The following is a 14,972-nucleotide window of genomic DNA, read 5'->3' as shown; positions in this document are numbered from 1 at the left end:
TAGGCTAAATATTGTGAACAACGTTTCATTTATAGAAATGTATTTGCAGTGCCATGTAAATATTTTAACGGATACGAAAGGCACGTACAAGAAGAAAGAAGCGAAGAGAACCAAGAGCCTGAGAGGCCTAATTTCAAGAAACTATAGCATGAAAATTCTTAATAACCATTACATTTCATTTTATATATCATTTCCCGTTAAAAAATAACCTATTTAGGTATTTATTCTTTTTCGCCCCACTGCCACCCGATTCATGGCCCATTCCCCGTAGTCGGTTGTGCTATAACTACAGGCACCAAACCAAACCAAACCAAGCCGGTCTCCGCTACGAACACGCTACGATCATGGTCCATCTCCTGTAAATAAAACAATTTCTTCGCAACTCTTCGTAACAGTGGTGGTGGAAGGGTCGTAGTAATCGAAACCCGAAGATGGAGGCTGAACCAGAAGTTCTTCGGCGGAGCTGTCGCCGTGCTGGACTCCCACCGAATCCTCCGGAGTTGAATGCGTCCCACGACGCAGACGAACAACGGCCCATTCCAGCTGCTGCGCCGACATGTTCCGTTCTACAACTGAGAGATATGCGTCCCTTCTCCGGAAGATCGGACGAAGGTATCGAGGAATTGCTCATCCATTATCACCGGGTGGGGGCCACCAACAAGTGGAACAGCGCTTCTCAGCTTTGGATCGTCGTGTTCTTTCTAAGGGATACTATATTGTTGTGGTTCGACAATCACGAGGAAACGTTCACAAAATGGGTAAGATTTGTTTCGGAAATCAAAGAGCGATTCGGTGACTCCGCGTCGAAAAAGAAAAGGGCAGAACAGACGCTACTGCAACGTGCGCAAGTGCCAGGGGAAACGTGCACGACCTAAATGGAGGCAGTAATAAAACTGTGTAGGATGGTGGAATCTGGAACGTCTGAGGAAGACAGATGTTTACAGAAGATGTTTACAATTTCCTCAACTCAAAAGACAACCTGGCTTCCGTCGCTGACATCATTCGGCACTGTCGCACTTTCGAGCAACTGAAGTCGAGGCGCATCACGCCGAATTTTCGCAGGCTAGTCAATGTGACGACAGTTGCAAGCATGGACAGCAACCAGCCCCTCGATCTTGCATCAACGATCTGACATAAAGTTCAGGAAGAGCTCAGCCTGCAAGCGCAAGTGACACATTAAGGCACTCAGATTCCGCCTAACACCAGATTTCGAGCCAAATGTGGCATCCTTCTCCCCGTATCCTGTGGCGAGGGGCACTGAGGAATATGAACTCGCGCCCCGAATGCAACCACGTCTCTACGACAGAGGCCCTACTTATGACACTGGGCACCAACGAGAGCAGCCGCGTTTTTACCCCCGAGGCCCTGTGAGTTCTGTCAGGCCACGACAAGAACAGCACCAACCCTACTACTTATGAATAATATAACGGAGTTCAGCAAGCAACTGAGACACGTTATCCACATGACAACGAACTTTCTCGCCCCAGCATTCGTTTCGAGGAAGATGCTGTCGACAGCGACCCTCCCGTGTGCTACAACTGCGGTTCCACAGGCCATATAGCTCGGTATTGTCGCCGTGACCGTCAATCACGGAGGACACCACCAATTTACTCGCCACCGGGAACCCTCACCTCATATGGCTTACGAATGACCGATTTGCTTCCAATGGACCACTTTGAGTACAGTTTCACGCCACCAAATCACCGCTACCTTCGCTTTCCGTCCCTTCGACGCCGTTCTTCCTTACCGCCGCCGGGAAACTAGCATCCGCGGCCAAATGAGGTGAGGTCGCCGGACGGTCTTTGCGAGAAATACTTCTGCCTGTTGTGATGCTCAAAAACACAGTGAATGCATCGATTGACGGAATACCGACCATGGCGTTAGTTGATACAGGGGCAACTGTGTCTGTGATGAGCATGGCTTTCAAAAACCGTCTAGGTCACAAAGTTGTTTTCTTCGAACGACGGTATTACCTTTCGTGGAGTAGGCGGCGAGTGGCTTCATCCCCTTGGTATTTGTGCTGTGAGCGTTTTGTTCACCGGAAAAGTGTTTGTGTCGGAATTCCTTGTCCTTCCTCGTTGCTCGCACGATGTTGTTCTTGGTATCGATTTTCTTGAACAGTGCGGCGCTTCCGAGGAATGTGGTTGTGGCGAAATATCATTGAACAAGTTGTCTATATAAGCACATTCCGAAGAAAGCTCGCGTGGCAAAGACAGGGGCACAGACATACTCAGTGTTCTTGATGTAGTGATTGCACCAACATGGTGCCTGATGCCCGTGCGTGTTTCTGCAACTACTGTGGAAGCTGATTGTGTCGACATTGTAGTTTGGCCTCTCCGAATAAACTGTGCTAAAAAAGATATACTTGTGCCCTGATCTGTCGTGTGCATGACGAAAGGAGTCGCCACATTGTGGGCGCTGAACTGTTCCGCCACGCCGGTTGTCCTTCCTCGCGGCATGAAAATCGCGCTCTTCAATGAAGCAGCATGTACCTCAATAGCGGCCCTCACTACGGACGTCTCTACAGCTTGCTCTCCTTGCGATAATAGCCATTCTGAAGAGCTAATCCTTGGCATGATCAGCAAGGCCCTCGACACATTGGAACGGCAAGCACTGGTGCAGGTCCTTGCCAGGCATGAGGCTGCATTCGAATGCACGCATGGAGGTGCACCCCTTGATTTAGCATCGTCCCGCGCTCGTCACAGAAGGGATACCGGCTCAGCACACCCCATCCGCCCGAAGCCCTACCGAGTCTCATTCTTAGAGCGCAAAGTTATTGCAGAGCAAGTCAAGGAGATGATGAGCAAAGGTGTCGTTCAAGAGTCGTCTAGTCCTTAGGCAGCCCCAGTAATGCTGGTCCGAAAGAAAGATGGCTCCTGGAGATTCTCCGTGGATTACAGACATATAAACTCAGTGACGAAGAAGGATTTCTATCTACTGCCGAGGATCGATGACGTAATTGATTGCTTACATGCTGATTCTAACTTCTCAACCCTTGATTTGCGATCAGGGTATTGGCAAATACCTATGGACCCTGCCGATAAAGAAAAGACCGCTTTCGTGACTCCAGATGGCCTACTCGAATTTAATGTTATGCCTTTTGGCCTGTGCAATGCTCCTGCCAACTTCGAGAGAGTAATTGACACAGTGCTACGTGGTCTAAAGTGGTACATATGCATGTGTTACCTCAATGATGCTCTAATCTTTGGCCACACGCTTAACGAACCCCTCATCCTTGTTGTTCTCGACGGCATCGAGGAAGCTGTACTGGTTCTAAACTAAAAAAAAAATGTCGGTTTCGCGACCGTCAAACATTGGTCCTGGGACACTTAGTTGACAAGAATGGCGTCAGACCCGATCCTAGTAAGAGTGAAGCGGTGAGCTCCTTCAAGCCACCGCAGTCAGCACGAAAACTTCGCTCATTCGTTGCCCTATGTTCGTATTTTCGTCGTTTTGTTCCCCGGTTTACCGACATCGTTTACCCGTTGACAAGTATTTTGCGACAAAATGCATCCTTCAATTGGACACCAGAGTCTGACTCATCCTTCTCAGAAGTGCAGTTGGTACTAACGTCAGAACCCCTCTTGCGTCACTTCGATCTATCTTGCCCGACTGAAGTTCACACTGATGCTAGGGCAATCGGGATAGGAGCGGTGCTTGCACAACGTCACAGTGGCGCAGAACATGTGGTCGCATATGCCAGCCGTTGCCTGAGAAAATTTGAGCGCAATTATACGGTTACGGAACTGGAATGCCTGGCAGCTCTTTCCGCCATACAGAAGTTTCGGCGTTATCTTTACGGTAGACGATTGAAGATTATCACCGACCATCATTCTTTATGCTGGCTGGTCAGTTGGCGTGATCCCTCTGGTCGCCTTGCACGTTGGGAGCAGCGCCTCCAGCAATACCACTTTGTGGTATTGTACAAGAGTAACCGCCGTCATGCTGACGCAGACAGCCTTTCTCGGATTCCTGTTGCGACTACCGACTGCGTCGCTGACAATTTTGACGATTGTGTCGCTGCTGCTACTTCTACGAACCCTGACGCGGCAGACTTTCAGCGAGCACAACAGAATGATGTTACCCTCGATCCGCCTTTTGTTGCCGCCCGTACTTCTCAAGGCAGCGGTCGCTTTACTGTCCGTGATAAATTGCTCTACAACACTAATTACTCCGGGCGTGGAGCGCGTTTTCTGCTTGTTGTCCCTGAAAGTCTCCGCTCCGACGCTCTACGCGCCATGCATGACGATGTGGCATCTGGTCATTGCCACTTCGTACGAACGCTACACCGCACGCAGGAGCGGTTTTACTGGCTCAAGATGTACGAAGCAACCAAGGGCTACGTCGCTAGTTTTTAAACGTGCCAACGTCACATGCGACCGACCACTGCAGCCCCGGGTGCCCTTCGGCCATTGACACCCCCATTATGCCATTCGAGGAAGCAGGCATTGATTTTTTGGGTCCATTCTCGTTATCTAACAACAAGAACCTTTGAATAATTGTCTGCGTAGACCACCTTACATGGTACACAGAAGCTGCAGCCATACCGTCTTCAACCGCTGCTTGCGTGGTCGTTTTCCTGCTGCGTTCCGAGGTCCTTCTTCATGGCCCACCACGTGTCATCATCAGCGACCGTGGTCGCCACTTCACTGCTGATGCCATTGAAGAGTTACTTCGTTTGTGCAGTCCACAGTTCCGTAATTCCACGTCGTGTCATGCACAGACCAATGGCCTCATTGAAAGGACAAACAGAACGCTGACCAGCATGCTTGCCATGTACGTCTCCTCCAATCATAAGAATTGACACGACCTGCTACCCTTCATAACTTACGCACACAACGGGGCGAAACACGAAACCGGGAACTATAGCACATTTTATCTCCTGTATGCAAGGTTACTGCAATGCCCCCTGGACGCTTTCTTACCCGTCGTTCTGCAAAGTGACGATTCTGTATCGAAGACGCTGTGTCTCGCCGAAGAAGCCCGTCGAATAGCTCGCCTTCGTACTCTGGCCTCGCAAAGTCGTTCGAAAGAGCGGTACGACGACCGTCACGTACAAGTATCGTTCGAAAAAGGTGACTTGGTCCTTCTTTGGATACCGCAACACAAGCGTGGATTGTGCCAAAAGTTCTTGTCCCAATTTTGAGGCCCATTTGTAGTTGTGGACCGCCTGAGCGAACTTATTTACGTTATAGCTCGCCTCCTGTGCAATGGTCGGCGATCAAGCGGAACTCATCTTACACATATTGCTCGCCTGAAGTCTTTCTACCCTGCTTGTCCATCCTGACTCGCCCCAAGGGCTTTCTCTGCTTGCGGGGAAATGCAACGGATACGAAAGGCAAGTAGAAGAAGAAAGAAGCGGAAACGAAGAGAACGAGGAGCTTGAGAGGCCGGTATGCGCTACGATGAAGCTAAGATCATCGTCCATCTCCTGTAAGTAAACCATGTATTCGCAACTCTTCGTAACAATATCTTCAATTGCTATATTCCTAACTTTTTATATAGAAAACAAATCCACACTTGCGGTTTAACGCCTTGCAAACATGACATTTTCTGAAAAGTATAAATTACCAAAATAGCTGTGTCTACTTTTAAGCATCAGATGCGTCTTAAAAAATCCAAACTATTCTGCTACACATAAATAGAAAGTAAATTGGCCGCACTATAATACGCTCTTTTAGCGTGCTTGATATTTTATTTCTTACTATTTTTCTGACATTTTTCGGAAATATATTGAGGAATGAAATTTGCTGTTTTTTGAACATCGCAACAAAGCAGGCTATAAAGTTTATAATTTACGTACCGTGTTATGTACCGCAGGAGCAGGTTTCCCTTATTAGCATTCACAATGCACTGCAGCTATAGCCGCCGTTTTTTTTTTGTCGCAATAACAAACACACCAGGTACGTTCTTCGTGTTTGATTTAAATATAGTTAAAAGAATAACCATCTCAGCATGAACGTTGATACAAAGTTCCCTTTTGTACTCTAATAATTGGTTTACTTCCACTTCACGTATACTCCCGCTTTTTATTTGTTCGGACGAGTTCCTTGCAGACATATCAAATAGCTGCTAATGCGATTGCCTAATATGCAGCATTCTGCAAAACTTCAAGCAGACGTAGTCTTCATCTACATCCGTCAGTTGTCGACAGAGTAGTTGCAACCTTCGGAAGTTTGAACAATAAATGGCAGTTCTCGCATCAGAGACCGATGCCTGTCGGTCAAAATGACCACATTACTTTGAAGGCGTAGTCTACCCGCACAATAATTAGAGGAATGGCTACCATTTGAATGCCGCATAGATAAAACAATTGCCATATGCAGTCGGTTTCTCGCTGATATAGGCAGCGCAATTGTGCCGGACTATACATTGGAATTACCACTTCCGCGCTTTCTTTTCTTCAGCATGCAAGGACAATGAAGAACCTATGTTCTGCAATGGAGCTTCCTATATCCCGCAAGTATACTGTGACGATGCAAATCTTGAAGAATGGCAATGCTCACAAAAGGAAAATGTAAGGTGCGCGTGCGGACCAGGCTACGCCCGCACAAAGCATAAAACATGTGAGCCGGAAGGTCGTTGCGGTAAGTCACAAAAACGTACAAGGCCTGCCATTTAGATGTCGCGACATATATTGTTTGTTCAGCTGCAGTAATTGCTCACAGATGTTTCAGAAAATGTGTGTGCAACGCTACTATTTAAAACAAAAGGCGCTTCAATAAATCGTTGCTTCTGCGAACAAGGTAACCATTAGCACTTCTCGGCAGTATTTCTTTAGTTCTACCCTTTTCAAATCGCTTACACACAGATATTAGCACTACAGGTAGTGTCTCAAACCTCGGAAAACTAGGCCAAAGGGCATACTAGAAATCTGGTTTGGTTCAACAATCTGAGCAGGAACTAATCGGAAAGGAGGCCAGAAATTCTGCGCCAGGAATTAAGGGGGTGTCGCGATCAGGGCTTGTTCGTACGCTACATTGGAATGCTATTCTAGATGCACCAACACGAAGACTATAGAAAAAGGACACAGAAATACTGTGCTACATTGCAGCAGAAATATTTATTACCAAGTACCGCGAAATACGTATGCCTTCATAGCTACGGTGTTACGGAACACGTATACAAGCGGAAACGCATGTGCAGCACCAAAACCAACAAGTGAAAATGCTGACGCTCATAGCTTCTTCTCAGCCCACCATGCAGGAATTCTAGTTATTTCACAAAGCAACAAAAGGTTTACTAGCACAACCATGAACAAGGATGGCACTAAATTTTGCGTTGCTTTTATGCGCAATCCAATTGCACCCATTTCAGCCAAAAAGTACGTTGCGTTTACTTCATGGATGGCCGCTCCAATTAAAACAATGAAGGAACAAGATATTCTCATGCCGTTTTGTTGTCCTTATTAGTGTGCTTATTTATTTTGACGTTCGAAAAATTTAACTATTTTGTCAATGTCCACTTTGATAACGTAATGGGGCGTGATATATAACAGCATTTCAAAATTCATACTCTCTGCATTTGACAAAATTCATACCCAGCTTCTTTTTTTACCTATCCCTTTTGCGTCTCTTACTGCTTTGTTTTCTTGAACAGGCTGCCTAGCTTATCTGGCACTGAAAGCAAAAGCTTTTATGGCTAAGGCCTTTTCTGCGCATAGTTCTTTCGCGCTTATCTAACTTGCTACATATTGCGTGGAAGGTGCTTGCAATCCCCAAGGTCTGGAACTCCGCAGTCGGAAGCTGCCGCCTATCTTGCCTTACGATGTAACTTGAACACCACCGCTGGGCTCGCCTAACGTTCTCTATTCTGACTCACTGCGTGATACTCGAGCTTAACGCAATATTACAACTCACGGGCGCGACCAACGTGCGGCTGCACCACCTCCAAGCTGACCTGCACCCATGGGCCAACTCAATATGAGCTTCACGCCAGTCTTTGGTCGTCCTGCACTGCGGAAGCTTCGTGCTGAAGAACGCTTAGGAAGAAGATTTAGCTTGGGTCCAAATCCAATGCCGCCTATTAAAATACATGTAAAACGCAGAAACTATATTATTAGATAACCACTGGGCCAATTTTTTTAACTTTGTTGCACTTGAGAGAGAAAGTAAAAGTGTAGTGACTTTTGTAAGCAAAATTTCGATTTACGGTTTGAATTTTTTAATGGAAGTTTTAAATATTGATAGGTATGAAAAAGAGAAGCACTTCGTTTACAAATTACTAGCGCTGTACCTAGAACAGATATTGCAGTTCTGTTAACTGCATCCATTAGAGCATCCACGCGGACAAATCTGATATGTCAAATCATATTTGTCGTGAATCTGTTACAATGTGTACAAGGGCTGTGCAAACATTCTAGTCACGACTTGGTGGTCTTCTCGATAGCCATCTATAATAAAACAATTTTTTTCCGCTGTAAATGCACTAACAGATGCCATTTACAAAACTGTGATATTGCTTTTCATTCCTGAGCTACACAGATGTGAACGTCATAGTTTTCTGAAAACTGGCGATTTTAAACAATCTTTCGGTTTTGTCGGTTTTGAAGAGTGTCTAGAGACGGGATTTCTACACGCTGGATACAATAACACTATAATGCGGGCGACAATTACAATTCGTCCATTAGTGTTGTTATTATTCTGACGGAGGGTAACAGCCAGTATTTGGAGAACTAAGCATAACAACACAATTTTGGTTGGAAGTACAACAATACAAAAACAGATTTTCTCTTTAACGCTATGCCGTCGCTAAAATAATGGCGTTTTATGTGCCAAGAGCATGATCTGATTACGAGGCACGCCATAGTGGAGGACTCCGGCTTATTATTGGCGCCCTGGGGTTCTTTGGCGTATACCTATTGTATGTACATGAACATTTTACGGCGAAGCTGTATACGTCTACCATCCAAGGAAATTTTCGTGTCATTGCGGTAAGCAAGAAAAACTCCCCATACGTGAGCCGATCCCGGAGACAGTGCAATGGCGGACCGACCCACGGCGAGGGGGAAGCAGGCGTTAAGCACTCCCCATACATGGGCCAATTCCGAAGATAGTTCAACGCCGGCCCAACCCACGGCAGAGGTGAACCAGGTGTTAAGCACTCCCTATACCGGGGACGATGCCGAAGATAGTGCGATGCCGGGCCGACACGCTGCGGAGAAGCAGGCGTTAAGCACTACCCATATGTGGGCCGATGGCGAAGATAGTGCAATGCCGGGCCGACTCGTGGCGGAGGTCAGTTCGCTATTAGGGGCCCGCATATGATCCTTCTTCATAGTGTAGAAGGACTCTGAGATTTTTTTTGCACATCGCCCCCTGTCAAAATGCCTACACCGTGGTCGGAATTTGATCTCGTGACCTCGTGCTTAGCAACGTAAACTACTGTTGTTGCGATAAAAATAAGATCGTGCGCAGTGACATGATGACAATGCTAACTAATTGTCAATCACAGCGATGCAGATTCTTTGGCATGCGGAACATAAGCCGAACGCACATAAAACACATCAAGAAAGAGGCAGAAGAAAGGAAGTGTTGCTGAGTACCAGTTACCCGCTTAAGGACAGTTTCAGTTTGAGTGACGTATTATTTGAACACTCTACGTGTTTTGTGAAAATCTTTGGTATTGGAGGTGCAAAGGAAGATGAAGATGGCGATCGGAGTTTGGAACGAGCTTGCTTCCATCTTGGTCTCTGTATGCAATGCTCTTTTAAATAGAAATAGTTAATTCCTAAGCTTTTACTCTTTGCGCGTAACAGTATAGAATGAAGTTCGCACAATTGGCGCGTCCTATCACCAGACCATCGGTCCTAATCACCCACTACGAAGCATCATCATGTACAGGCGTGGCCACTGTTAGAGGTAACACGGCGCGCGTGGCCGCGCTCCTCGGACCACTAAGCGGGCGCCGCGAGAAGTGTTACGGCGCAACCGCAATCAGCGCCAGAGGCGGAGTTTGCTGCGCGTTTACTACGGTCCCTCCCACTTCGCCACACGCGCTCTCATACAAAAGACTGTAGTCATGGTGCTGGAAACGAGGGAGACCATCTAAGCTTCATCTGCAGCCGTGGTCTGGGCTTCTTCATGTTTACCATACAATAAATCTGAAGCACAGATTCATAAATATGCCTCAATTGTTTGTCGTGTGACGTTTGACTTCCTCAGCAAGTGAATTCTGAAATCGACCCTCTGCGACAAATAGGACCTTTTAGAAGTAAAAGGCGCAGTTAAAATTTTAGGCGTGCCGCATGCCTGCGTGCTTTAATAACTGATTTATAATACTACCTGTTGAAGCACCATTGCTACAGGGTTTGTGTAGTCCAAAGCACGTTCGCAATCTAGGTTTCGCTGCTCGCACGAAGTGGGAGGAGCCGTAGCAGATGACGCGCCGCTAACTCCGCCCCTGGCACTGATTGCGCTTGCGCAGCAAGACTTCGCGCGGCGCCCGCCGTGGCGCTTCGCGAAGTGCGGTCATCTAACAGTGGCCATCTAACACCTAACAGTGGCCGCGCCTGTACATTTTAATGCGTGCCAACAACCAGCTATTTAGGCTAAGGCGGTAGTTTGGTCTCGCGGCCAATAGTGGCACTCGCGCGCAGTTCAAGCACCAAGACAAACTTTACCACTGTTGCCAGTACTTCGCCTGCAGGTGAAACTACTATTGTTATTGCGTTAGCGTTATTACGTTACTTCACTTACTTTCCGTGTGCACTGTATGTATCTGCCTATCTATTTATGCATCTATGTATCGCGCCACTTTCCCGCCCACCTGGATCTTTGTAATCTCTGGTCCAAAGGGTAGCGCATCGGGCTGTTTTGCTGAGGGAACAGGGTTCGAAGCTAACCATCAGACCAGTTCAAGTCCGTGAGTATGTTGGCATTGCGTACATACACGCAGCTCTTCAACGTACCTCTTTCACGCCGACATGGGCCAGTGTAGACTCGGGACAGGGAAAGTGCCACTGCTCGAAGAAACACTTCGAGGCCGACTTGGAGCACCATGGGTATGAGCCACTCGATCTGTGATAGCCTTAGATGAACCTATTTGATGCCAACTTGGGTCAGTGGATATATATCAGTAGGTGTGCGCCAGTCTTTAATGACAGTCTTTAACGCCAACTTGGGTAACTATGCATGTACCACGGGGATCGTGCCGATCTATAATGATGAAAACGATCCTTTATATTTATCCCATGCTGAACAGAATCGAACCCATGTCACAAGGGTTCCTCAAGGGCAGAAACCCGACGCATTATCAGGCTATGCCAGAAATGCACTTTGTATGTGCGGCTTACTATGAACACTTGGGGAGGTGTACCTTAACGCTTAAGGGAGCGGCACCATGAATGCACTGGGTATGTTCCGCTCTTCAATCAATATGTCGCCAACTTGGGTCACGTAGTAACTGCCACTGGGTAAGCTGCAAGCTAAAGAATAATTCACAGTGTTCGCAGGCACCGGCGCACCCCGCTTTTTGTCTCGCATGTAACGCACGGACATCTCGGCAGTGCCACTAGAGGGGGCGGGGTGTCCAGACAGACGCACGAGGGATACATGAAGACACGACGGGTTGCTAAGCGTTTGCTTACACCAGTGCGCCATGCATTTAGGGGGCAGCACACTGTCTTCGCAGTGACGGTGCAAGCTGGCGCCAGTGTTCTTAGGGAAGTACAGGCACTAGTAAGGGTCTGTGCTGCAGTACAAGCCTCACACATAATTTTTTTCGACGGTATGTATATGTCGCACTATTATTTGATTTAATTTTAAGCACATTACCATGGATAGCCATTCTGAGATATGTTCGTCCTCTTTTTTTTTCGTTAACGCAGCAATTCATGGCAAAGGACCTGCAACAACAAATACACCGGCAGTGGAAGGAACTGACAGCGAACAACTCAACGATATTGGTAAAAAAGCTTTACAGGTTAGTTAACCTCTTGTGTGCATTATCTTTTGCTTTGCGACAATATGCTTTGCTTATTTAACTTTCCTTTCATGCTGCCACGCTTACAAATTCATTTTTATTGTGACTGTCGTTTATTTATAACAAATGCTAAATATTATCGCTTTGCACGCGCTGCGCCTTTCTGAATCGGAAGTTTGTCGAGTGTTATCTCTTATTCTACATGTCACCTATGTTGTCGCCGATCGAGCCTTGGTTAATGAGACCCCATGAAGTTGCTGAGTGGCTATGATTTTAGACTGCTAAGCACGAGGTCGCAGAATGGAATCCCGGCCACGGTGGCCGCTTTTCGATGTGGGCGAAATGCGAAAACACCCGTTTACTTAGATCTAGGTTCGCGTTAAAGACCCCAGTTTGTCCAAATTTCCGGAGTCTCCTACTACGACATGCCTCATAATCAAATCGCGATTTCGCCACGTAAATCCCCATAATTGTTTTCTAATCGGACTGCGTGCGCGTCTCGACTAGTGGCGCACATTCTAGAACTCACGCGATCGCCGACGATAAGGCTGGCAGGGTCATTGGGCCATGCATACACAGCTATGTATAATATGCGTCTGATCCGGAGATCAGAGTTTCGACGACCGATGCATGTGCTGGTTATTAGCGTTCTACCCGAGTGCAACTTGCTTTTTGGGCAGAAAGGTTTAGCCGTTATAGTGTTTTGAGCTCGCCGTTTTTCCACGATATAATTATACAACATCACGAAACATCACATCTGATGGAGGTGATTTTGCTTTCATGTACAGGACGCCCCTTTACATCACGTCAACGTCCCCCTCGACTATAGAGCTAGCGTCTGGGCACAAAGCTTGCCCTGCAGCACGGTCCTCTGCAGAGGAACACGAAAAAAAACCAAGATCATATCAATGGGTACTATGATGGACCAAGCTTCGCCTGCCGCCGCCGTGCTAAAGCAGCCCACGGTGCCACCGTTTCTCCGTACATCATAGTTGGACAACTCCAAAAGCTAACTGGAGACTTACGAAAACGTAGCGGCGTTCAACAACTGGTGCTGCGAGGGAAAGCTGCGCTACCGAAATTTCCATTTCGAAGTTGGCGCTAGGGCAACGTCGGACCTGTTTCGCACCACGCTCTTGTGCACCTTCATGAACTTCGTGCGCAAGGAAGCGACAAAAGCTCTGTTAGAAGCTCAGGTGTAACTTCCTAATGCGAACACCGCAGTCTTCACTAAAGGAATGACTTGCTTCTTTTGACACACCGATGCACACATATCGGCTAGAAAGAAAGTTTGCTTCCTGGTGCGACATGTGAAAGAAGACTACTTCGCAGTAATAATTCGAAACTCAACTCATCGGAGCCTGTCCCAATCAGCCACATCCATTGTGATTACACCGGGAAAGCTGACCAGATATTACAACCATGGCACTTTGACATCAAAATACGCGGAACCTGAAACAATAGGCGCCTGCGATTTCCAGGAGACCATCAGAAATATTGTGCCCGGGGAACGGGAGAAGCTGTGGTCGAGGCCGCTGCCTCAAATACTCTCCATCGCTGACTTAGCTGGGAAGACCTTCTAAATTTATTTGCAATTCTGGAAATGCAGCATGAATGGAGATTTTATTGCGTAACCATTCTTAGGCATCTCACCCGGGAAATCTGCCCATCTGTTTGTGCCGTCTTAACGCGTAAGACGATGTGTTTCATAAAGAAAAACAAAAAGAAAAGAATCGAAAGGAAAAACGTTGGCGGTGTTAAGTTTCGAATCTACCACGCCAGGCTCCGAATGCGAGTGTCTTACCCACTGGGCTTAACAACCGTGCTTGCTCAAGGCGAGCATATCTGAACCATACGAATGTATTGCACCAGTGGCACAAAACGACTGTCGAAGGAGAGCAGTTTCTATGAAGGCTTTCTTAGATGATTTGGTAATAGTGAAATGGAAATAATCTCTGGGGCCACATGTAGAGCCGACATAGAGGCATGGAGACATGAGGAATATTGCCGTTTTGCCAAAACTTACTGCCAAAGACACCACAATCATGATGTGTTTTGGTGGTCATTGGATACACCATCTGATGGGGCGCTGCTTCGCTACAGAAATGCCAGCGGTCTCTGAGGGCTCATGCCCTACGCGTCGCGCAACACAGACACATGAGCAGTCAATCAGCTGATAAAGATGATAAGCAGTGATATGGGCCTGTATGAATGAATGAATTCTGGAGCTTTGCGAGCCAAAACCAAGCGCTGATTATGAGGTCCGCTGGAGCGGAGTACTCCAGAATAATTTTGACCAACAGAGGGTCTTTACCGTCCCTCCAGTGCACGGGACATGGGCGGTTTTGCATTTCCCCCACGGAAATGCAGTCACTGCAGCCAAAATTTGATCCTCCGACATTGTGCATAGCATCGCAACACCATAGCCGTTAAGTCACCGCGCCTGTTCAAGGAGTTGTACAATTCTTATCCCGGTTGACACTTTCGGGCACGAATGCATAATGTGTTAAAGGAAGATAAAGGCTTACAACGGCCGGATCAATTTTGATAAGGTTGATAAGAATCGATGGGGGTTGATAATGGTCGCATCTAGTCCGATAAGCTTTCTAAGTACAGATAAGGATGGATAGAGGAATTCGAAATCCCGAAGGTAACGCCGGAAGAAGTAAAGAAAGCCTTAGGAGATATGCAAAGGGGGAAGGCAGCTGGGAAGGATCAGGTAACAGCAGATTTGTTGAAGGATGGTGGACAGATTGTTCTAGAGAAACTGGCCACCCTGTATACGCAATGCCTCATGACCTCGAGCGTACCGGAATCTTGGAATAACGCTAACATAATCCTAATCCATAAGAAAGGGGACGCCAAAGACTTGAAAAATTATAGACCGATCAGCTTACTGTCCGTTGCCTACAAAGTATTTACTAAGGTAATTGCAAATAGAATCAGGAACACTTTAGACTTCTGTCAACCAAAGGACCAGGCAGGATTCCGTAAAGGCTACTCAACAATAGACCATATTCACACTATCAATCAAGTGATAGAGAAATGCG

The 14,972-nt window shown here is 47.0% G+C and overlaps 1 protein-coding gene across 18 annotated transcripts in view; it reads left to right on the top strand.

Moving 5' to 3' along the window:
• The window catches only part of LOC142590374 (uncharacterized), a 170,640-nt gene that overhangs the window by 36,052 nt on the left and 119,616 nt on the right, over positions 1–14,972 (top strand). For all 18 annotated transcript variants that reach the window (XM_075702458.1, XM_075702449.1, XM_075702452.1 and 15 more), the window contains 2 exons: positions 6,408–6,587; positions 11,828–11,922. In XM_075702458.1, coding sequence (XP_075558573.1) covers positions 6,408–6,587; positions 11,828–11,922 — 275 coding nt within the window. The remainder of the gene's footprint in view (positions 1–6,407; positions 6,588–11,827; positions 11,923–14,972) is intronic.

Source organism: Dermacentor variabilis, chromosome 8 (assembly GCF_050947875.1).
Source record: "Dermacentor variabilis isolate Ectoservices chromosome 8, ASM5094787v1, whole genome shotgun sequence".
Classification (NCBI taxonomy): Eukaryota; Metazoa; Arthropoda; class Arachnida; order Ixodida; family Ixodidae; genus Dermacentor; species Dermacentor variabilis.
Note: the sequence above shows the minus strand (reverse complement) of the source record. Positions and strands in the feature narration are given on the sequence as shown.